Here is a 25169-nt window from a genome sequence, read left to right as displayed (position 1 = left end):
CTCCGTCTGTCCCTCTCAAATACAATATAATAAATAATACAGTCCTTTTGGTACAACAAAGACATTGTCACACACTTAAGTCTTTAATTGATCATATGTTAAAAAAGGACAGGTCATTGGGGATGAATAAAAAAAACACAATTTGTTGCACATTTTTGTATTTATTTGTTGAAATTGTACAAAATCTTTAATTATGAAAATACAAAACGATACGAAACAAATGCCATTCACCACATTATTGCATTAAGGATTTCAGTACCAAATGTAGCTGCTTATTTTACATAATATTTTCCTTTTTTATTAGCAGCACTGATCATTAAATGCTTTGTAAGGCTTAAAAAAAACGTGGCTTATTCCCCTTATTCTTGCTTAATGCCACAAAATAATGAGGTATTAATTTATCCATATATTTGCATATTCTATATAAATAAGCACCCTCGTGTTCAACTTCCAACTGTTTTCTTTTGTTTGGTTTTTAGCTAAAAATGAGGTCATATATCGCAACTAAACAGTCCCAAAGTGATATTTCAAGTTCAGACCAGAGAAAAGTCCTTGTTGCTCAAAGATATGTAAAAAATAAAAGGCACAAGTTGTATTTTCTGTAAACTCGTCTCACAATTGAGCCACGTATTACTCAAACGTGTAAGTAACTATACATATAAATAAATGACATTAGTTCATCTACAACCTTCAGCATTTCCCACTGGACAGTTTAGAGTTTTGAAAGGAGGACAACGTTTCATCATTCAGTAGTAACAAACCAAAATAAGGCAACTATTCCCAACCATTTTCAGCACAAAAGTCAATGGCATTTTCCTGAGTGTTTCTGGAATGTAGTTAAGTCTCGTCGAAACTTGTTGGAACTCACAAATCGAGACCGAACGAGAGTCTGAAGGCCATCTCCACCGGGACCTCGGGGACGGAGTCGTGAAAACAGACGTAAAACTCCTGAGGAACCGGCTCCAGCAGCATCCGCCTGTGAACACACACAAACGGAGATGGTCAGGAACGTTTAAAGAGGGTATGTTCTAATGGACAGTAAAAATCTGATAAAAAAATATGAAATAAACCAATAATTAGATCAGATTTTGGTGTGTTTACATGCACAAGAAAAGACTGAATCAAAAACACCCGGTAACGTGTTAATTAATTAATTTCCGTTTATAACCTTTTCACTTTCATGCTTGTCTTTGCCACAGTAGTTCATTAGTTTTGATTTCAACAACAATCTGAAAGTATATAGACTACACACATCAGCTGTTGCGATTTGCATGTCATTTAAATAATCTTATAGCTTCTGTTTACATGACATTTCAATAATCTGACAACTCCAGACATCAGAAAATGATCAGATGTTTAGTTTGATTTTAAAAGACAAAGGGAGTGAATCTTAAATTTGTAATGTTTTAACAGTTGGGTGCTGTTATGTCTTTACTTTGCCCCAGTTTACCCTTGAAAAAATAATAATAAATAAAATGTCTTTGGAGAGACGTTATTAGCTAGACTGATCTTTTTGTATGGAGCCTTACTACAAACTATTGCAAAACAAAATGCAAAAGTCTGCATTTTAACATGTAGGCAGTGTATTAGCATACTGTATTACTGTTCAAATGTTAGAAAACCATGGGAAACATAAAAACTCTGCCACATTTGAAGTACAATTGTATTTCTGTTCCGTCTACAGTCTCAAACTCAGACCTACCCTATGACCCAGTACGTCATGGTGGGCGCGGGTTTCTTTTGGTCGGTCCAGTTTTGAGGTTTGCACTGGAACAGAACGCCGTGTTCCTTCACCGGGCCCAGGCCCCACGCGCCGCGCTGAGGTCGGCCGGGCGCTCGCCTGCCCTGGGACAGAAACACAAACACAGGCTCAGAGCGCACACTCAGCCCAGGCCCAGAACAAATACAGCTGATGGATCACGTCCGACGCGGAGTTAAACACGGAGAGAGGCTGTGGACGAGGATTTATGGACTTCCTTTTGCAGAATCGACCAAAACAGGCTGCTCGAAGCTCTCACGTGTTTAATGTTGAGCTTTTAGTGTTTTCAAAGGAGAAACCTGGAACTTAACACTGTGATTTGAACTTTATATGTCACTAACCTACTCTTCCATAAACTTGGGGCATTTTTTTGACACTACAATATAAAATTTGAGTCAGACTGATGCGTAATGTGGGGGAAATTGGCCCAAAAATACAGTGTCGGCATCGGCCATGAACAAAATGTCTATATGAAATCATGTCCATAGCCATAAACTGGAAGCAACAAATGTAACTACAGTGCCACGAATATCAGATGATTCCCAGAAGACGCTTAGTTTCTTTCCTTTTTTGATCAAAACATCTAAAACAGGCATGTCCAAACTACGGCCCGGGGGCCAAATGCAGCCCTCAGACAAATTTTTGTTGGCCCTCCGGCTTCCTCCTAAGTTGGTAACAACAAAAATTAAAACTTTTTCAAAAATTCAAGCATTCTGATGTTATACCAAGCTAATATTAGTGTTCCAAGCCTTATTAAAAGGTGTGGAGGCATCAAAACTATGTCAAATGTAAATGTATTTAGCAATTATTCACTTTGTCATTCAACAAATTCGACATTGTTGGGTTGTTTGTGGCCCTCTGCTCTGTATAAGTTTCAAAATGCGGCCCTCGGTGAAAAAGGTTTGGACACCCCTGATCTAAAAGAACAAAAACACTAGACTACGACAGGCACATTTCCTAATAAAAGGTCTCACTTTGGCCGGGAGGCTCTGTCTGAAGGCGTCGCGGATGGACATGCAGCAGTGGTGGAAGTTCCGGATGAGCTGAGGGTGAATGGAGCCGCTGAGCTGGGACACGTCTCTGTGAGAGGGAGCGATGAACACACCGCGGACGCTCTCCATCAGCAGGAAGTGAAACAGAGTGTTCTCAGCGCCACTGCTCAGCCTGAGGGAGACATTATGAAAACTCTAGAACTGAGATGTCAAAATAACTAACATTTCCAGGTTCATTTTTGTCTTTGCCACATTTTTATTTTTTATTTTTGTGCAATCAGATCAATGTGTGTATTTTCCGTCGCTCCGGAGTATAAGCATTTTTTTGAGGAAATGTATTTGATGAAATCTAAGACCAAGAACAGACATTTAATCTTGAAATGCAGTTTAAAATAATAACAGATGAGAGAACATGGTGAATAGGTGTACGTATGCTAACGCTAACACCTTCAGCTACATGAGGCACAGACAGAACTGTGGTAAGTGTCTGGTATGTTAACGTAACATATTAACAGTTATTCAGATAACTATAGCATAAAGAACATGCTAAAAAGTTTACCAAAGCATCAGTTTTACCCCAAATCACTAAATCCACTGAATTCTTCTTCCTCTGTGTCACTTCTAAACAACTCCACAAACTCCAGAGGTAGAGGAAGTGCAGATTCTTCTTCTGCATCGCTTAGAGCCTAGAGCGCCCTCTTGAGGTTGCCAGTGTGAAAATAATCAACAAAATTATATAATAATATCACATATAAGTCGCTCCGGAGTATAAGTCGCACGGCCAAACTATGAAAAAAGTGCGACTTATTGTCAGGAAAATACGGTACTTGTCATCACATCAGATGTAACCGTTTACGTGACTTTTCAGTAATCTGATAACTCCTGAAATCAGAGGTGGAACGATCGGATCAGTTGTTGCGGGCGTCACTCACTTCATGGTGTGGTACATTTCTTCTGTCTCTCGCTCCGTCAGAGTTTTCTTCAAAGTGCCGAGGTAAAACGGGTTCGGCTTCATCCTGGGGCTCTGGATGAAAAATAACACAAAATAAAAAAACAGATAAAATGATGTAAATAATAATAATCACATAAAAGTTAAAGATGTGTAAAAAAATAACTAATAATATGAGAATAATAAGGCTACCCCAAATAAATTGTCTGTTTGCTGTAACTCGAGTCAACATTTTTTAAGTGGCTCGGTCGGTAGGCAAATTCTTATTTTTTTTACTTTGAAGGCAAAAAAAAAAAGATCAAAATTTTGCCATTTTTTGAGTCGGAGTGACCACCAGGGGTCAGGCTTCAACAGTCAATGCCGGAAAACGTCTCTATCAACCTGATCGGGAGACTAAATCTCACGATTTAAGACATTTCAATCGACCTTTTGTATGCCGCTATCCTTTATTTTCGTAGCGAAGGCGAGCGGGGGGAACATGCGGGGGAAACGGGCGCCGCCATGTTTGTTGTGATAACGCTGCTGGGCGTGTGTCAATCCCAGAATGCATTGCGTAAAACACCCTGACAGAGCCTGGCATGTCCTATGGACACTTGAGTGGCGCCGACGTTGCGCAGTAGAATTTGACGTTTTCCAACAAAATGCTGATAAAAAAAATTTCAGTCGGCTTGTTTCACACTGGGTCGGTCGGGTTACGGCAAACAGACATATTATTTTGCTCAGCCTAAAAAGAAATTCCTATGAATAAATTAGTTTCCAATGCATGAATCCTTTCCGTTTTGACTTTTTGAGAACTTTTCTCCCTTAAAAGATATGATTTGACTTTTACAATGGCTGCGGTTCTCACTGAAACACTTCTCTCGCCTTAAACAAGTGTGTTCATAATGACACTTTTTGCTTCCTGTATCAATATAAACAGTAACGATCCAATAACTGACCTTGAACAGTCCCCCACTGCCTCCGCTGCCCTCGGACCCTCCGGACCCCAGAGAGTCACGCCTGGCCCAGAGTCGTCCGCCTGAGTCCGGGGTGGAGTGTGGACTGAGCCCTCGTGTCCTGGACGTCCCAAAACCCAAAGCGGCCTCCGGGCCCTCGCTGTCCGAGAGGCTCCGCTGGGGGCTCGGCTTACGAGACCTGTCCCCGAACAGACTGCGCCCCCTGGAGGTTTCAGACAGACAGGTCACTTCAGGAAATACAACACAATAATACTGAATACAACGTTTAGCAACTGACACACACAAAAAAACAATAAATCCTTTTCTAAATACACAACAGAAAACGATTATGTAACTGTGATTTTTATGAGATCATGATATAAAGTGTATTTTAGTTTATTGTGAGAAGAAACATTTCAAAATATTCACAATTATCAACACATCAAACAACAGTCAAGTGCTTAATTTACATTTTTATCACAAAGCTGCATCATTAGATCAAAATGTAATAAAAAGAAGATTCAAAAGTAATTTCTTTCCAGAATACACTTTCTTTGTAAATATTCTCCGTCTAGAAGCCTTCGTTCAGCATATTTATACTTTGATATGGTTATAAATGCATTTTAAAAACCTCGATTTACAATATAAAAAAATGGTTTGACAACAAAATAATTGCAGCTTTAGAATGCGACCAGTTTTTAGAATAGATTTAATTGAAATATTTGGCTTCTAAAATTCTCACAATCATTTTGTGTAATTACAATTCTAGATAATATCCCTTAATACCTGAATGAATAAATAGCATAAGTCAATTTCAGTACTGTGCTGTATAGAACTAACAACCATTTTTTAGTCGACTAGACAAACAATTATTTATTTTGAATATAAAGAATGTTAGGATATATTTTTAACCACATAAAGGTGAAGATATGCTCATTTAAGGCTCATAGCTGGAGAATAATTAGACATTTTCTGTACAAACTACAAATGGTTTAATCCGTTTTGTCGTTTTGATTTACTAATGCCACTGTCTTCATTATAAAAGGTGTTTAGAGCCTCTACCGTATTTTCTGGACTATAAGTCTCACCGGAATATAAGTCAAAGCCAAAAAATTCATAATAGAGAAAAATTGAGAAAAACATATATAAGTCGCACTGGAGTATGAAATGCGGTTGCAAGTGTGAAAATAACAAATAAAATCACATATAAATTGCTCCGGAGGTTAAGTATATGTATATAAGTATAAATATAAGTATAAGTATAAGTCGCACCCCGGCCAAAACTATGAAAAAAGGTGCGACTTATAGTCCGGAAAATACGGTATTTTTCAGATAACGATTACTAAGCTCGACAACAATCATTTTAACAGTTGATTCAGGTCCGGTTTGCAGACTGGACTCATAAGTGCAGTATGTTAATAATTCAACCCTCCACAGCTCAAAGGTCATTGTACTACAACAAACCACTGAAGCCTGTTTATCGCTCGCTGTGGCTGCTCTACCTGTGGCCCGACGAGGACGAGCCTTTGACGAGTTTGCTGAGCACGGGCGAGGAAGAGGCCAGGCTGTCGAGTCGATCCCGGGCGGAGGAAGAGGAGGAGGGAAGGAACCAGTCTGCGCAGGACAGACACGGAGCGGGCGGAGCACTGAGGCGCTCCTCGATGCCTCCCTCCAGCTCCTCCAGCTGCAGCAGCGTGGCCTTCACCTGAGAGACGACAATTCCAGATTAACCCTTAAGACATAGACAGCGAAAGGATCATGCCAAGGAGGAATTACTTTATGACAGTAAAAGAGTCTAAAAATATACCATATTTTCCAGACTATAAGTATAAATCGCACCAGCCAAAAAATGCATAATAGAGAAGAAAAAAACATATAAAAGTCGCTCTGGAGTATGATATGCGGTTGCAAGTGTGAAAATAACAAATAATATCATATATAAGTCGCTCAGGAGTATAAAGTATAAATGTATGAATATAAGTATAAGTCTGGCCTTATAGTCTGGAAAATACGGTAATTCATTTCAATTTATCCAAACAATGTTTCTACAAGAGCACAATCTTTATCTGAATCCCTTCATACAATACAATTTCTTGGTTAAATTCTAACTTACATGGCGATCTCTACTCTTTAAGCGGTCCTTTGTTTTTAACAGTATGGCTTTTTTTTTAACATAGCTACAGTCTCGTTATTCGTTATTCGTGAATGTGAATTTATTTATGATTCCTGAACGTAAAGGTCTAACCTGGTCGACGTAAACGGAGTCGGGTCCCGGAGATCCCACAGCAGGAGCGGCGCAGCCTCCAGCCTCCAGCAGCACACACTGCAGGAAGTGTCTCTGAGGAAAACCAACACACTTCCTGTCCAATCTTGTCATTGTAATATTAGAGACAAACAAATCTGAAATGCTTTGCTGCACCGGTCAGACACGGCTTTCCACCAAAACTCCCGTCAGAATAGTATCTGAACGTCTACTTTATGTGGCGTTCGAGCGCTAGAGATGCTATAACGCTCACTTCCGCGTTGCAATGTTCACGTCGCATCGCACTGTTGTTGTGTACACAGGCAAAGCACTTCACCCAACTTGACCAAAGACACAACAAGATGAGGCGGTGACAAAATGACATCTAAATAATGCATCTGTGTCCACGTGTCCAGCGCTCATGGACCTCGTCTCATGCAGCCATGTGAAGATTAATGTCAGGTTAATCAATAATCATGATTATTCAAGTCACAAATATAATCGTGAGAACCAAATAAGAACAATTTTGACAATTTTAGAAGCAAATTTACGTATTTCTTTCTTCAATATTCAGCCCAAAAACTGACATAGCGATAAATGGCTCTTTTTGTCACATTTAACTTTGTTTTTCAGATAGTTCAACTTTGTAAAGCATGTCACAAACTTGAGGAATAGACCTCATAGATCAGAATGACAGAAAATGAAAGATTTCCTCAATAACCGTGAATAATCGGTTAAATCGTGACGCATTTTCTCTCAATACCACCAGCATTTGATATCATAACGTCCCTAGTCTCTCGTACCAGTCCCACGATGAGCAGAAAGTATCGTCCCTGAGGCGCGCTGAACCCCGGGGCGGCGGCGGCTCTCTGCTGGGGAAACACCTCCCTCCAGACCACCAGCTGCCCCACCCGCTGCTCCCAGGACAGAGGCAGCAGGAGGTAATGCTGACAGTACAGGCTCACGTCCAGCAGATCCTCTTTGGGCAAGTGGTTAGCGATCAGGTACGACTGGAGAGAAGACAGGGAACAGTAACCGCATTTTAGAAATAACATCAGGGTTTGTCATCTCAATATTATTAGAAAAGCAGCTAAAACTACATATTATTTGCACTGTTCATCTTTAGTGAACTCATGTTCCCATGGTGATGGTATTGCTTTGTCTGGTTCCACAATATGGCATTCAACCTTTTTTTGTGTTTATACTCCAAAGTGATATCTTGCGGGATCAGCTCTCCACAGATCTGACCTGTAATTTGGCCTGGCGTCATCCGCAATAATCAATGTCAATTTAATTTAATAAATGAGAGATGCATCTATATTTTTGGGGCTCAATATTTATTTTGTGAACATGTTCTTTGCACACAAGGTTTTTTTTTTGTATTTTGAGCTAAAAACATTGATATAAGTAACTTTGTTGACTCATTATAGATACTAATTAACTACTTAAGTGTTACATAGTTTTCCACTGTTCATGTTTATAATATAGTCCATTTAGAAAAGGGTTTACAGGGATTATTCTGCTTTGGGGTTTATGTTTCAGTCATTTATTGTGATATGTTTCAGAAAATATCAGACTTCAAAACTTTGCTGCCATGATAGGTGTATAAATACATTTAATGTTTAATTGTGAAACATTTCAGTCAAAGCAATAACATCTAATAATGAAGACAAACAGATGGCGGCTCCTCCAGTAAATGTACATAATGCACATTGAACACTTTTTGAAATCTGATACCTTGGCATTCTGTCTGAGAGGTTAATAATGTAATGTGTCTCATCAAACCCCAGTTATTTACACAAAGACAACATAAATCTACTCCACCATTTATGATGTTTGAGCTCTGAATGTGACACTCACCTTATAAAACAAACAGGAGCCAAGGATCACATACATTCTCCGCAAACCAAAATAGTCTTCAGACTGTAAAAAAAAATGACACAGAAGTACAAACGGGATTGATTTGAATTCTACTTTCAACAGATTTAAATGGTATTCTAACATGTGATTGGGGTAAATTCTCACCATTTCACAAAAATCCGAGGATTCAAAGTCCGAGAGAACCGTGTCCACCTCCATCTGTTAAAACAACAATGAAACTGAGATGAAATGAAACAAAATATGAATCAAGTAATGCATTCTTGAGTGCATTATGTGCTGTATGTCTTTAAAAACAACAACACTAGAGGGCAACAGTGCTAGGACGGCTGCCAACAACCACAAACGGCTTAATGAACAAAATAAAACACGCAATATTGGACAATTCAGAGATTCACCAGTTCATCTATAAAGTCTACACTGTACAAAACAACAACAAAAAACTATATTTGTAAGTGAAAACACATTAAAAAATCAAGATTCACTCAAAAATCTTCAGCTCATTTACTTTTTCAATGAAAGGTTTGGTCACTTGAGACACCAAAAGGCAGATTAATCCGGATTTTGCTAAATTGTGTGACATGATCGAGCAGAGGAAAGACTCTGGGCATATCACAAGTATCTCAATAAAGCAAAGAATCAAATCAAAAACCCGACCTTGATTTCAAGCGGCAGAGTGAGCCACCGAACAGCAGGGAGCCCGTCCAAAAACAGTGTCCCGGAGGCGTCCTGGGGGGGAGCCGGATTCCCCTCCGCGAGTCGGGACGGCTGGATCAGCTGCTGGAAGAACAGGCAGAAGAAGTGGTCCAGGCGAGGAGCGTGGTCCGCCTCCAGGAACGCACTGTCAATCAACGTCAAACGGAATTACCACAAAGCAACACATAGACGTGCTTCTGTTATCCATGTTTAGTTATTGCTTTTATCTTTTTTTTTAAATTCAAACACACAAAACATGAAGGACGACACAAAGATTGAGCAAAAAACCCCAAAACAAAACAAATTTTGTCCAATGTCTGTCAAAGAGGTCCATTATCAAACTCATTCCAAATTTAACTTTTTAAATTTTTTTGAAGTCATCCATGTTTTCGTAACGGCCTTCTTTCCTGCCGCCAAAAGTATGCTCCAAAGGTATCCATTTACCGTATTTTCTGGACTATAATGCGCACTGGAGTATAAGTCGCACCAGCCAAAAAATGCATAATAGAAAAGAAAAAAACATATATAAGTTTCACTGGAGTATGAAATGCGGTTGCAGGTGTGAGTATAAGTATAAGTATAAGTATAAAAATTGAAATTGAAATTGAAATTGAAATTGAAATTGAAATTGAAATTGAAATTGAAATTGAAATTGAAATTGAAATTGAAATTAAAATTAAAATTAAAATACACAGAGTCGACACTGGCACTGACACTGGTGCTTTGTTGATATCCCAGTCCAGTGTTTATGAACAACAGGACAGTCCCAAACACATGATAATGATGAGCAACTTGTATTCATTAGTTTTAATGCAACTTGCACTTCATTTCCGATTCTCAAAAACATGTCCTGGGGGAAAAACTGTTGAAAACGGAAGAGGTCGAACCTGTTCAAAGAGCTGTACATCAACTTTAGAGTCCTCACGACGTCTCCGAGCACCGTCTGCAGATACAGCAGAGGAACCCTGGAAATGAACCAGAACATTACATTCACAGACTCAAATTGACATTTACCAAACCGCATTTTATTCATGATTTAGGGACAATGAGTGACTAGATGTATAATCATGGCTAAAGTGACTCATCTTAACCGCCACTAACGCAATAAAAACTCACAAAACCCAAATTGGTTTTACAGATTACCCTCTTTATCTGTGTTGAACTTAAAAAAACAACACACATTTAAATCTAAAAGTAATAATAAAATAATCCCCTAATCACATTTAGTCTGTTTATGTATTCAAAGACAAACTGAGCCAGAATACGCTTATTTTCATTTATTTAAAGTGTTTTGTAACAAATTTGTAGACAGAAATCAGACGAGTCGCTTTGCTGCAGGTTTAAAGGGGAAGAACACGCAGCTAAAATGATCAGAATCAATACATTCAATAAACTGAATTCAACGTTTTTGATTATTCTTTGTCATGGATCATGGAGTTAAAAATCCCATTCACAAAACACATTTGAAAGACTTGAAGAACACTAGAGGATCTGGCCTTGTATCTGACCCGAACTGCACCATTAATGCAGAAAAGCACTTAGAAAATAGTGTAATTAAGAGTAAAAAGCGGATTTAAGAGTCGCAGTTCACTCCCAAATCAATCAATTCAATCCAAGTAAAATAATTCGTCGACACCATCGGCTAAAGGACTAAAGCCCTGAATAATACATAACGCAAGGTCTTTAAAGGTAAATGTGAGCGTTTACCTCTCGGCGGGCAGCCCGATCACCAGCAGGTTGTTGTTCTCCTTCCAGTAGCCCACATGCACCAGGCGTTTCCCGAGGAGCAGAGACGAACTGGAAAACACAAAGAGTAAAAAAAAAACTTGACGACGAAGGTTCAAAACAACGGCTACGTGAACACAAGCCCAGTGCATGTAAATATAGGTCAAACTTTCACGGGAAATGCACCGATTGTCCCCTTTTATTCGGATCGTGGCTATAAAAACACACAGGAACAATGCGTCTGTGTCGCACCTGAGTATCTGTCCTCCCGTGACGTTCTGCAACATGTCGCACAGGGTCAGAAAGATGCCTCGGACGCCTTTGAGCTGACGAGACGCTTCGGACACCGGGTACTGGTACAAGATCTCCTCCTGCAACAAGAAAACAACCAGGTTTGAAGAAGTATCACGTTATTACAAGTTACACAATTAACATGGCGGTACTGGCGCATTTAGAGGATGCGGTTTCATCCCCGTTCTTTGCACGTTTGGAATATAATTCAAGCTAATCAACACAAATGCAGGTAGAGAAAGGTTTGGGTAAAAGTACCGGTTGAGCTTTTTCGCAAATTGTGCTTAAAAACGGTAAAATTACGATGTTTTATTTTCATCGTTATTATCGCGAATACAAACCGACTTGTGATGACATCCTGACTCGGAGCAGAGGCAGGAAAACATCTGGTTTAATCCACAGACTGAGCGGACCCCGAGCTCACGTCAAAATGATCCGGGACGCAACAAAAACGGATAAATGCGCCGGTAATTTAATATGCCACAAATGTGAAAGGCCAGTTTGACGGATGAAGATGTGAATAAAGTCTTAGTGGTGACAGTAAAATAGGAATAAGGACAATAATGACAAAGAAATGGGCCCCTGCCGCCTGTCAAAGTGAGGGCGGGACTTCAAGAAGAATATGAACAAAAAAGAAAACAAACGGAGTCACAGTAAATTATGACTGGTACAATTTATTTTTGCTCAAACAAATAACTAATGAATAAATACTGATTAAATAGTGTTTAATTCAACTTTTTATCTCTGAATTTGTTAATTCTATACATTTAGAAAAGGGTTATCGTATGTTATGTATATTGCAGTTATCGTGTCAGTGGCGTAAAGTACTGCAGTTTCTATATTATTGTTTATTGCAATATTTTCTGGAGTAATAATAATATATTTGTTATCATGACAACCATCTTCTAGTTCAGAGGTGAATGCGTTTTCTATTATCTTTAATATCCATCAATAAATGTTGTCTTCAAAGTCTCACCCGGAAAGTGATGATAATTTATTGGTTGGTTGGTCAGATTGGGCTAAAAATCAACCCATTTACTGACCGTTCATTCACGTCACTGCTGTGTTCACATGAAAACAGAATTGTATTAAAGCGCAAACATCTTCAACGTCCAAAACCCGCTGGCTTCACGCACGCACTGGCATTTCAGAGAGTCCATTTCAGAGAGTTCATTTCAGAGAGTCCATTTCAGAGAGTCCATTTCAGAGAGTCCAATTCAGAGAGTCCACCGAGAGCCGCCGTGGCTCCAGACCAATCCGGCTTTCTGTCTCGGCAGAAAAATGAACCGACAAAGGAAAAGACGGAAAGAGGAAAAACAGCCACGTCCAGATTGTGATTAAGTGACCGGTACAGGAGGTCGACGAAAGCAGAAAACACACATGTGGTTGGATACTAGATACAACATAGAGTAATGCACAGATTGTTAGGTTATTCCATTATTATTTGTGCTTTTTCAGGTTGCAATTTCATTGTAGAAAATAACAATCAGGAACATTTAAGAAGCAAAATCAAGGTTTGTGCAAACGTATTGCCAAGACCCTCGAGATACGATACGTATCCCGATACAGGGGTCATGATACGATACGTATCCCGATACAGGGGTCATGATACAATACGTATCCCGATACAGGGGTCATGATACGATACGTATCCCGATAAGGAGGTCATGATACGATAAATATCCCGATACAGAGGTCATGATACGATACGTATCCCGATACAGGGGTCATGATATGATACGTATCCCGATACAGGGGTCATGATATGATACGTATCTCGATACAGGGGTCACGATACGATACATATCCCAATACAGGGGTCATGATACGATACGTATCCCAATACAGGGGTCATGATATGATACGTATCCCAATACAGGGGTCATGATACGATACATATCCCAATACAGGGGTCACGATACGTATCCCGATACAGGGGTCACGATATGATTCGTATCTCGATACAGGGGTCACGATACGATACGTATCCCAATACAGGGGTCATGATACGATACGTATCTCGATACAGGGGTCATGATACGATACGTATCCCGATACAGGGGTCATGATATGATACGTATCCCAATACAGGGGTTATGATACGATACATTTCCCGATACAGGGGTCATGATATGATACGTATCCCAATACAGGAGTCATGATACGATACGTATCCCGATACAGGGGTCACAATACGATACATATCCCGATACAGGGGTCACGATACGTGTCCCGATACAGGGGTCACGATACGATACGTATCCCAATACTTGTATATTCCGATACAATCCCCTTATTACGATAGCGAAAAAAGGGTCTTAAAAATGTACCAAATGGGTAATTTTTTTACTCTGGATAAGAAAATGTATGAAACGTCATGTTTATCCACAAGTCACTTATTTATAAATCCATTCTGCTCTAATAACTTCATACATCCAACCAACTGATCCAAATAGAAATATAAGGAACAAATTCTAGTAAAGTATTGTATGTTTGGCCTGAACATGCTGCAGCAGAATCTTCTGCACAGATCAGCTTCTGATCAGGTCCACAACTCCTTCTCACCTTGACCGAGAGGAGCAGCACAAACAGCAGATCAAAAGTACTATTTCACCATGTTTAAAGCCTAAGGGCCAAAAAAAAAAATGTTTTAATTGTTTTTAAATCAAAAAACATATCGATGCGATACGCGTGACAATATATCACGATTGTTTTAATCGGTAAAACAATGCTATCCACCAGCAGATGAATAGCATATAGCAATAGTGATCCCTCGCTATATCGCGGTTCACTTTTCGCGGTCTCGCTGCTTTGCGGATTTTCATCATGCATTGTGTTCTGCATTCTGATTGGCTAAACAGTCTCTCCGCGTCTTCTCTACCTGTGTGTCAATAACGTTATGGATTAATATGTACACGTATGTAAAACCGCTTGCCAAATTGAAGTTTGCGAGGCCGGTGAGAGCGCGCGTGTGAGCTGCGGGAGAGGCCAGTGAGAGCGCGCGTGTGAGCTGCGGGACACGGCGGTGAGAGCGCGCGTGTGAGCTGCGGGAGAGGCCAGTGAGAGCGCGCGTGTGAGCTGCGGGACACGGCGGTGAGAGCGCGTGTGTGAGCTGCGGGACACGCGTGTGAGCTGCGGGACACGCCAGTGAGAGCGCGCGTGTGAGCTGCTGCGTACTTTTATTTGTTAAACAAATGCTTGGGCCTGTAAAAAGGTTTTGTTCCTTGCTTTCAATGTTTTATGGAGTATTTCATTGTATAATAACTGTAAAAAAATAAAGGTTTCTACTTTGCGGATTTCGACTCCCGCGGGTTCTTCTTGGAACGTAACCCCCGCGATAAACGAGGGATCACTGTACATAAAAATACGAGCAAACGCAAGAAAATTATGCAAAAATAATATCATTCTCAGTGGCGAAATTTGGATGTCCGGGAAGGAAATAAATGGAATAAAGATTTCCTTTTGCAGTTTTCCAGTTCTTCCTCTCAGTCTGCTCTTTGCATCACACTAGCTCGAGGATTCTGACGCCAAGGACACCGCAGTGGGACAAAAACCCATTTCTGTTTTCTTTCGGAAGCGGTTCGTTCAAGTTCGCTCGCCGGTCGCCGTGCAAAAATCCCGACGCTCATATTTAAATTACATCACTTTAACACACATTTTACAGCCACTTCAGGGATTCTCTTTTTTACTATTTACTATATTGCTAATATTTTAAGACCCAGACATTGCTCCTTCTTGTACTTCCCTTTTAAAATAACGTTTTATGAGGCTTCCTGGCCTTGAGCCCTCAGACCACAAACTATGATCGAGTTTCACCAAAAGCACTTACGTTTCCAAAGCGGTAGGAAAGAATATACGCTCAGTAGAGTTTGGACATCAGCAGCAGCTTTTTTAGCCTGGTCTATGAGTTATTCTACATTCACTTATGATATACTCTTTGTTTAGCTCTTCTTACATGTTATGCAGATGTTACTGTACATGTAAAGAGAGAATCAATGAGGGTTTTGCGTAGGTTAGACCATTAGGGTTGTGCCTTTTAAATGCCAAAGTGAATATAAAATTGATTTACGGTAAACTGTAGATCAACTGTAGAAATTCTTGGTCAACTTAAGTCATACCGTGTGCATTGATAGCTCTATAATGATGAGGGAGAAACAGGTCACAGGAGTTCATGCAATTAACAATTTTTAGACAAAAACGACCAGTAAGCAGTATATTTACCTGTAAAAAGGAGATTAAACTCACAGTTGACGCCCAAATCTACAACTAACTCACTCCAATCCTCCAATCATCATAATCCCAATGAGACTAAGACAAATCTTCACTCCATCGACTCATTAATTGACTAAACTACTAAAGTTCTAATGCCATAATTACCGAATTTTCCTAGTTTTGTGCGACTTATACTCCAGAGCGACTTATATGTGATATTATTCGTTATTTTCACATGTTGATTATTTCACATGTTGATTATTTTCACACCGACAGCCACAAGAGGGCGCTCTAGGCTCTGAGCGACACAGAAGAAGAATCTGCACTTCCTCTACCTCTGGAGTTTGTGGAGTTGTTTAGAAGTGATACAGAGGAAGAAGAATTCAGTGGATTTAGTGATTTGGGGTAAAACTGATGCTTTGGTAAACTTGTTAGCATGTTCTTTATGCTATAGTTATCTGAATAACTGTTCATATGTTACGTTAACATACCAGACACTTACCACAGTTCTGTCTGTGCCTCATGTAGCTGAAGGTGTTAGCGTTAGCATACGAACACCTATTCACCATGTTCTCTCATCTGTATCTCTAATATGTTTTTTTCTTCTCTATTATGCATTTTTTGGCTTGTGCGACTTATACTCCGGTGCAAAAAAAAAAAAGAGTTTAACAAAACAGGTTATGTTATGTTAGGTGATGTTTAGCGGCTGACCTCGTCCTGGGGAGACGCCGAGTCCAGTTTGAGCGACAGATACATGACGACGTGTGGGATGTGTTGGATGGACATCTGTAACTCGGCCGTGTCGTCGCCCCACAGCAGACGCACCAGCTGACTGACCGGGGGAGACGACTTCGGCCCGCGGGCCCCGAACGCATCGTCCGCTCCGGCGGCGTTGACGGGGATCAGCGTCTCCAAGGCCAACCTCACCTACGAAGCACAGAAAGAGAAGGGTTAAGGCGCGGTGTCCGAAACCTTCTCGTCTTCACACAGGTGTTATCGCTTTGACTGGAATGTTCCGCAGTACGGCATTAAACCTTTCTACCGCAACGGAGACAAGCAAGTGGCACCACCAGGCCAAGTTACAGGTCAGGTCTGTGGAGAAGCGACTCTGTTCACAGTAAGAAGGCATGTTTTTCAAGGAATTTAGAACAGGGAGAAAAAACTATGAGGTAAATATGTTTAATGCCCTACTGTGGAACATTCCAAGCAAAGTAATAACATCATTTATGAGACGAGAAGGTGGCAGCCTCTTTTTGGCTGTAAAACTGTCACATTACTGCCAATCTTTTATATACACTTTATGTAACTTTGTTGGTAAAAGATCCACTATGGAGATTATATGACTTTGCCTGGAATATTCCACAGTATGGCATTAGACTTATCTATGGAGGCAAATGCAGGATAGATCCAAGGTAATACTTTCGTAATCCAATGATCATTTCTTTAATAAACTGATATTTTTATGCATACATATTTGACCAAATAAAGGTTGACATATGGTGACTAAAGAATATTTACAAATAGTGTATGATTTTTTTGTCATTTTGATTTAATAATGCCACTGTTTCACTTTTTGTATGTGTTTTGAAGTATTATTATACAGTTGTTATTATTATACATGTTGGAAATAAATGGCAAAACCAAATACTTGAATAGTAGGTCATGCTTAAACAAAATGTGAAAAAATGTGAAACTATTCTCCAGGACAGAACAATCTTATGTCCGTTTTAGAGATCACGAGTAATGGGAAGCAACTTGGCACCGCGTCAGACTTGGGAGCCTTTTTTCGTGGACCGTAAAACGTGCTGCGCAAACAAAATGAGGACAACTTTACGCATTCCGAAATGAGAGAAGACACAGGGAGAGCCGAGGGGAAAGTGGCGTCCAAAACCACAAGTGCAGTGCAACAGAACAGCAGATCTGTGTCGAGTTAATGTGAACCAGACCGAACTGGACTGGAGCAGGCCCAAGAGAGGACTGCGGCTTCTCCGGAGTCCAATCCACTTACTAACTGCCATTTACACAGATACAGTTCATCCGCTGTGCAATTTACATTCAAAGATGTCAGAATTACACGATACGTTTGAATATAATGATTTGCTGCAAAGTCTCCTACTTCATCTTCACTTTACTATTTTAAAATGAATTCAAACTGTATTATCTATGCTTTTATTTTTTTGTATTGTGATTGTATATAGTGTTGTATTTTAATGTGTGCTTTATAGTGTTTTAAAGAACTTTGAATTACTTTTTGTATGGGAAAAACTATGGCAGTAACGTGCAAGTGATTAATGCTGGAATTATTTGGCAAATTTTAAAATAACTAATGCTCATGATCTCAGTTTAACATTACAGCTGCACAATACATTAAATTAGGGGCAATCTAACAAAAAAAAAGGTTTAGGTTACCGTATTTTCCGCACTATAAGGCGCACTGGATTATAAAGCGCACTGTCAATGAAGGGTCGATTTTCGATCATTTTTCATATATAAGGCACAACGGAATATAAGGAGCATTAAGCGAAATAAACGTGTACCACACTAAATCGCTTCGAGGTCATTAAGCACAACCAGAATTAATCCATATTTAAGGCACTGGATTATAAAGTGCACTGTCGTTTTGGGGGAAATTTAAGGCTTTATAGAGCGAAAAACACGGTAGATTTCAGATTTGATCACAGTTATCTGTTCGTTTTGTTTTACTTTTCACACTTGGTTGTGATTAGTCAAATCCATCCGTCACTCAAAACACTACAGAGGCTGACAAATTCCTCAATAGTGGGTTTAAGTGTTTGAGCATTGAATTCGAGCACATAATCTCTGCAATCTGTTCCGAGGTCAGATCACAATTGCACACTGCCACTTTCTTTGGGCCCCAGAAGCATCCACTCAAATCATTTACTGTAAGAAAGCTTATGATGTGTGTGTGTGGGGTGCGAGAGCTGAAAGTGTATATTTCTGATCTCATCGCTCTGAGAACGCGCCGTCAGCTCTAACCACAGTCCACCAGCCGCTGAACCGGGCGCCTCCATTTGGGCTCCGGGCCATTTTGGACCATTTCAAGGCTGTTATTAAAGATCTGGAGAGTGGGAAAACTGCCCTGGGACACACCATTCCGTGAAGAAGTCTGCTTTAATCTGGATGAATTCAATTTGTTGATGTAGCTTTGTTTAAGTACGAAACTCGTATAATTTAATCTGAAAATTGTAGTCTTTAAGGTTGTTGTAGAAAGGTGGTTTTGGTTATCACAGTGGAATTCCTCTCTTTTGGATTGTTGTTTTGAAGATATCAACATTTTAATATTGAGCATACCTTTAATAGTAAAAGAAAATGCAACAGAAAGAGCTGTTAAAAATAAAAGTGATGTAACTTCCAAATAAGGTGATTTTTCTGCACTCGTTTTAACACATTTCTGTTGGATTTACTTCATATTGTCTGAATATCTTTATTGGGATCCTTGAAAAAACTATCTAGATATTCATTTTTGTCACCCCTAGTTCCAATTTTAATGTTTTTTTGTAATGTATACCATAGTTGGTGCAGAAACTTTCACACATACACTGTTTTCAAATGTTTCTTGAGGTTACCGTTGTTGTTATGAATCAATGTGTGAATTGCTGGATTGCAGTTCATTTCATTAGCATTCAGGAACATTTAAAACTACTCTTTTATCATAGTGCATAAAAGCTTGACATCACCTTAACAAAACGAGAAGCAGAACGTGACACTGTCTGGAAAATGTATTTATGTTGCGGCCGAGGAATCGTTTGTTTAGCTCGAGTTTGTTTAACGGTTACTATAACACAGTTTCACACAACACGATAATTCTGTCAGTAAAGCGACGCCATTTCGGGATTTTGGAAAGTCTCAGTCGGACCTTGCTTATAAAACATTATACAATTCCAAAAACCTTCTGATTTCCTGATTGTTTAGTTCAACCGAGCGTCAATCCTCACAAATAAACTGCTTCCTGTGGCACGGAAGTCCTCTCAATCCACCTCAACTGCTCTCTTTCATTTGTAAATTCCTACTTTTGATGGTTGTTGGCGAAAGCGCACGGGCAGAGGACTATTTGCGTTGCCGATCAAAGAATCCGTTTTCGGTAATTGGAGGTTTTGGGAAGTTAGAGCGCTTTCTGGTCACGCGTTCAAGCGACGGAAAAGGAATGTGTTATGAAAAAGTCACTCGGACGGTGTTAAATGTCAGACTCCCGACGCCCGCAACGGCATTCGATTTGTACAAAAGAACAAAACGGAAATGTGATCGTGGAGGTTTGCCGCTGACCTGCGTGGGCCCCGGGATGCAGGACAAAACCCGCTCTATGTTCTCAGAGTTCACGTCGACATCGTCCACGGCAACGAGCACGTCGCCTGCAGAAAGAGAGCAGTGTCAGGGATGTACACAGCAATATCAGTGAATTATTTAAGTCAACTTTTCATTATTGATTCACATAGGTGGGTAGAGTAGACAAACATTGTATTTAAAAAAAAGACTACGTACTTTGGGGGACTACTACTCAAGTAAAAGTAACCGCAAGAGTTACTGTCTGGATGCAACACCTGATTTATAATTACAAGTTGATTTAATTCAAGGACAAAACATTAAACAATGCAAAGAAAATACTGCAACAATGAGTAATCAGATCTGAACGAGCGGTGCAAGCAACACTATTTAATATTTCATTATATTGTTGAATAATTACCATATTTTTCAGACTATATGTCGCACTATTTTCATAGTTTGGCCGGGGTGCAACTTATCTTCTGGAGCGACTTATAAGTGATATTATTAACACATTATTATACCATTTTGTTATTTTCACACTGAGAACCACAAGAGGGCGCTCTAGGCTCTGAGCGACGCAGAAGAAGAATCAGCACTTCCTCTACCTCTGGAGTTTGTGGAGTTGTTTAGAAGTGACACAGAGGAAGAAGAATTCAATGGATTTAGTGATTTGGGGTAAAACTGATGCTTTGGTAAACTTGTTAGCATGTTCTTTATGCTATAGTTATCTGAATAACTGTTCATATGTTACGTTAACATACCAGACACTTACCACAGTTCGTTGTCTATGGGTCAAAAAATGCAACTTATATATACGACTTATATGTTTTTTTCTTCTCTATTATGCATTTTTTGGCTCCGGAGCAACTTATAGTCCGGAAAATACGGTAAACATAAAGGTTTTGTCACTTGTAGACTTATTATTCACAGTGGGAAGATTTTATCTTTTATGCAAAAAGATATTTTTTTTACTTCATGCAAAAAATATGACTTTTTTTTAAGTTAATCGAGTAAATATAATTGAACCTCTGTTGATACATAAACAAAATCACTGCACTGACTAGAACAAACTATACTCGTACTGATAGCAATAGTTAGATGAAAGAGAGCATTATTCCCTTTTAGTCTATTATGATGTACGTCTATGTCAGTGTATAAAATGACAAGTATATAATTTAGTAGGTACAATATACAAGTACTAAATGTCTGTCTTAAAACCACTGCGGTCTTTGGTATTCAACCGCTTTAATTGTTTGAGCATGCGGTCCTCCTCCAATGTTTCTTTAAACAGTAACTCACGTGAAAAGCATTTTTAGAGTCATTAGTGGTAAAAAGCTCAATGTGCATTCCTGAGTCAGATGAGCTAAAAAAAAAGAAAGGGAAACCACTTTGTGTACTTAGTGTTGCCGCAATACTTCAATATTGAAAGCTCAATCTTTGCACTTAAGGGATTATTTGCCATTTAAATGTGTGGCTGAAAGTGATTTATTAATGAAATACTTTATTAACGCTGTTCAGTTTCTTTACTTTACCTCTGTCGTCATTGATAAAGTAGTTATTTCTATTAGTATCTGCGTAGAGCTTCTTTTTTTGACACTTTGGAATACAGGAGTAGGTCAAAAAGTAGCACCTGAATGACAGATGCTGCTGCCGATTTGCCAAACTTTTAAAGCATTTTCTTTAATTTTTTTTCCTTACCTGCCATTTTTTTTTTATTGAGGAGCCAAACATCTGTCGAGTCGCAATAAAAAGCTAAAACTGATAAATCCAGGACCAGAAGACACAGACAAAACAGAACTCGGTATAAATCAGGTTTTCGAAAGTTTGCATGTGGGAAAAATGTTGTTTTACGGCTGCATTTTATACTGCGATTGAAACGATCTTGTAAATTTGGTCGATCCAAATAAGTGTGTGTGATGTTCGCTTTACTGTGAATCATACACTCCATTTTCCATTAGTATCTATTCGGCCTGCCTCAAAATGTTACCATTCTTTATATCACACCTAACGACAAAGGCAGGTTTTGGTCATTCCAAAGTTAATCTGTTTAGAGCGACTGACCTTTTCAAAAACATTTTTTTTCTACATCTTTTGACCCAGTGAAGCCTTTCGGTCTTTTGCGAGAGAATTTACTCAGTTGTCGTTCCAAAATATAAGAAGCCATATTGTTGTTTTTGCAATATTCTCGATGTTCCTTTGCCGTTTGAACAAATTCCCTTCGAATTATTGGTAAATCAGTTGCCAGAAAAGGTCAAAAGTGGAACTCTGACAGAAAACGTTCATGTAACCTTGATTTTACGCCACTATCGCGGTCGTTTGCCCCTCGATCTGCGCGTCGTCTCTGATTTGTCAAGTCCAGGTTAAAGACTTTTCATTATGTATCGTGCTCGCTGTGTTTTTAGCCTTCCTTGCATCCAGTAAAACCCTTTGGCCTTCTCTGTGCTTTCTTGCTTTGTTCTCTGTAAAATAACTCTGATAAACCGATCGATTAACCGGCGCCCACAGTTATAGTTACCGATCAGAATATCTCCACACTTGGCCGCGGGAGTGTTTGGGACCAGCCCGTGCACTGTGAGCCTGTCTTCCCGTCTCATGCCCTCAGCGTCCCAGGACGGGCGGTGGATCACCCCCAGCAGCGCCTCCAGCAGCCCGCCGTCTTCGAACAGACGCACCGAGGAGGCGGAGAGGCGTTTCGGGTTGAGGTACACGCGCACTTCCTTGAGCCGCCTCTGCGCAGCGCCGCCGGGTCGCTGTCCGGGCTGGCTCTTCAAAATGGACGCCGGCGCCTCTTTGCCCTTTCTGAGAGTCGACCTGCGCTTTCTCCTCAGTATCTTGGCGAGCTTTTTGAGCGTGGCGGTCCCCGTAGCCCGAGAGCCGCCGCGTTTTTCTTTGGTTTGCTCCGTGATGATTTCGGCTTCCTTGTCGCTGAATCGGACATGGTTAGTGGACAATTGGTGATTGTTGGCACGGGTCAGCGCTAGCTCTTCTTCTCCTTCGCTCAGCTCCAGGTAGAAGAGCTCTCCGTTCTTCTGGATGTCGTCAAGCCATTCGGGCTCCAAGTCACTGCACGGACAAAAGAACATCATTATAAATAGCGAGAATATGCGATACATGTCATGCAGTAACAAAAACAACGTTTATAAAGTATTTTTCACCACTTACTGTGACTGTGTCGTGCAACGATATTACCAGCTTTATTGATCAACAAGAGAAAGTACTTGGGGCACTGGTGTCAATATTGGGGTGACTAGACGTCCCCATTTCCCCGGGACAGTCCCAGTTTTATCCCCTGTGTCCCATGTGCCAGCAGATGTATGTAAAACCATTGAATTGTCCCAGTTTGTCCTGTTTTTTGACCACTTTAATACCAGCCTACTATAAAGAAGGGAATATAACGTTTCTTAAGCAAAAATAGAGAAAATTTGGCTTTAAAATAACCAGAACACAAACGATACACTCTGATTGACTGATAAAAGTTTCTCTACTGACTCAAAAGTGTGCATAAACATGAACTTAAATAACCCACACTTTTTACTGTTATATCGTTATTCTAAACCAGTGTTTGTTCCAGTTTTTTACTTAAAAAACCTGGTCATCCTAGTCAACTTACAAATTCAAAATCCAATTGGAAGGAACTGAATGACTACTGTCAATTTTGCTCCCAGTTACAGTAAATTAAAACATACCGCGTAGTCAACTCCACAAACATAAATCACAGCCATTTCACCCACATCTTACTGTATTTTAATAACTTTAATAACAGCAAAGGCTTCAACACAACAAGCAGGCTTTCCATTTCTTTCAGAAGTGGAACACGTTTCTTCTACTTGCGCATTAAAATACATCTATCATATTACAACGCGATAGAAAACGTGCAATTATTTATTTAAAGATGAAGGCTGCAAACCTCCCAAATTGAAAACATGCCATAAAAGCGAAGTAAAGTGAAGGTTGCGGCTGTTCAATGGAAGACACTCCCTCCCTCCGCGGTTTAGCGAGACGCCTCTGTCCCAAAAAAACACGAGAAACAGCTCGTCTTTGCTGCACATCTGGGTTTATCGTGAAGTTTAACCTTGCATACATATATATCTCCCCAAAAGCGCTAATTCCCGTTACTCGCAGCTACTACAGCACCTTGACGACGATTCTCCATCGCCGTTGCCGTCTTCACTCTCATTTCCGCTTTTATTTTCTTCTTCTTCCTGTTTGCGCGTTACCGGACTTCGCGCGCCACTTCCCGGTATCATTTCGGACGCCGTCGGTCCCGTAGTATCCGTGATAAATCGTGATTAAAACTCCTAGCGCCCGAAATGTGCTAGCATGTTTTCTGAGAGCGCCGTGGAAGCGTCACGTGATCAAAAAAGCGCCCTGTGATTGGTCGAGTTGGACCGTTGCCCCTGACAACAACGACGCTTTACGAGCAGAGGCGACAGGGTGGTTAAAAATAAGGCATTTCATCCGCTTTGGGTGATAAATACGCACATTAACTGAACTTTTCCGCCGTTTACTGTGCCGAATCCGATAAACCCAACTACCTTTGAAACGCAAAAACAGATTCGTAACTTTTAATCCGCAAATTAGTGCGTTATGGCCCAAGTGCGTAAACGAAATGCCTTGAATTAAAAGGTCTCAGCGTCGTTAAGTGTTTAGTTTAATTCGGGTTAGGGATCAGGGCATATTTTAATATTTTTAAAAGGCATGGTACTCCGTTTTGAATCTGCTGAGTGAAAATGACCGATACAAACTAGTATTTAGCCACTGTAATAATCCTAGTGATTCAAATATTTACAGCAAATGCACATCGCTCAGGCCACCTGACAGTGTACACAAGGTGGTTAGATCCTCTCGAGTGTTCAAATCCCACGTGGTAACAATACTAAAACAAGAATATTAATAAGGAACATGAGATACTGACCTGTGCAGGAGAACGCTGCGAATAGAGTCGAAGTCGTCCAAGTTGTGAGAATATGAGCCTCCATCTACGTAAAGGTTGCACATGGTTTGCGATTCATGGCTTCTGCAAAACTGTCTTCGAGCGCAGACAAGGCTTCTCCAAAGAGGGAATCAAAATGTGAATAACGTGGCGCTCTCCGCGAGTTCCGTGGGTTTGAGGAGCAACGCCTCGACACGAGTTTAATAAGTGATGTGTTTTCCTCCAGGTCCAGTCTCGATCTGTCCGTGTGGTTTTCTCTTCTCGGCAGCTGGC

The 25169-nt window shown here is 40.1% G+C and overlaps 2 protein-coding genes across 2 annotated transcripts in view; both read right to left on the bottom strand.

Annotated features, from left to right (window-relative positions):
• Positions 1-25169, bottom strand: part of aadat (aminoadipate aminotransferase) — an 83025-nt gene that overhangs the window by 15433 nt on the left and 42423 nt on the right. The window lies entirely within an intron of this gene.
• Positions 144-24998, bottom strand: intu (inturned planar cell polarity protein). Its single transcript, XM_072458867.1, has 18 exons — positions 24879-24998; positions 22479-23026; positions 19964-20049; positions 16391-16606; positions 11429-11547; positions 11159-11248; positions 10339-10416; positions 9413-9596; positions 8903-8956; positions 8738-8800; positions 7681-7887; positions 6881-6973; positions 6138-6340; positions 4639-4858; positions 3684-3775; positions 2734-2923; positions 1703-1845; positions 144-976 (listed from the first exon to the last, which is right to left on the bottom strand). The coding sequence occupies exons 1-18, from the start codon at positions 24959-24961 to the stop codon at positions 865-867; spliced, it is 2781 nt and encodes a 926-aa protein (XP_072314968.1). The 5' UTR covers positions 24962-24998; the 3' UTR covers positions 144-864.

Source organism: Eucyclogobius newberryi, unplaced genomic scaffold (genome assembly GCF_026437365.1).
Source record: "Eucyclogobius newberryi isolate DKJ021-1_F unplaced genomic scaffold, fEucNew1.0.hap1 SCAF_22, whole genome shotgun sequence".
Taxonomy (NCBI): Eukaryota; Metazoa; Chordata; class Actinopteri; order Gobiiformes; family Gobiidae; genus Eucyclogobius; species Eucyclogobius newberryi.
This window is presented reverse-complemented; position numbering and strand designations above follow the sequence as displayed.

Excerpts from the sequence above, each read along its gene's own strand:
- intu (XM_072458867.1), bottom strand. The coding sequence starts at position 24,961 with ATGTGCAACCTTTACGTAGATGGAGGCTCATATTCTCACAACTTGGAC. Across the intron at positions 6,341-6,880 it reads ACTCCGTTTACGTCGACCAG|GTGAAGGCCACGCTGCTGCA; the intron begins GTTAGACCTTTA and ends GTCGTCTCTCAG. Across the intron at positions 3,776-4,638 it reads GCAGTGGGGGACTGTTCAAG|AGCCCCAGGATGAAGCCGAA; the intron begins GTCAGTTATTGG and ends TTTTTCATCCAG.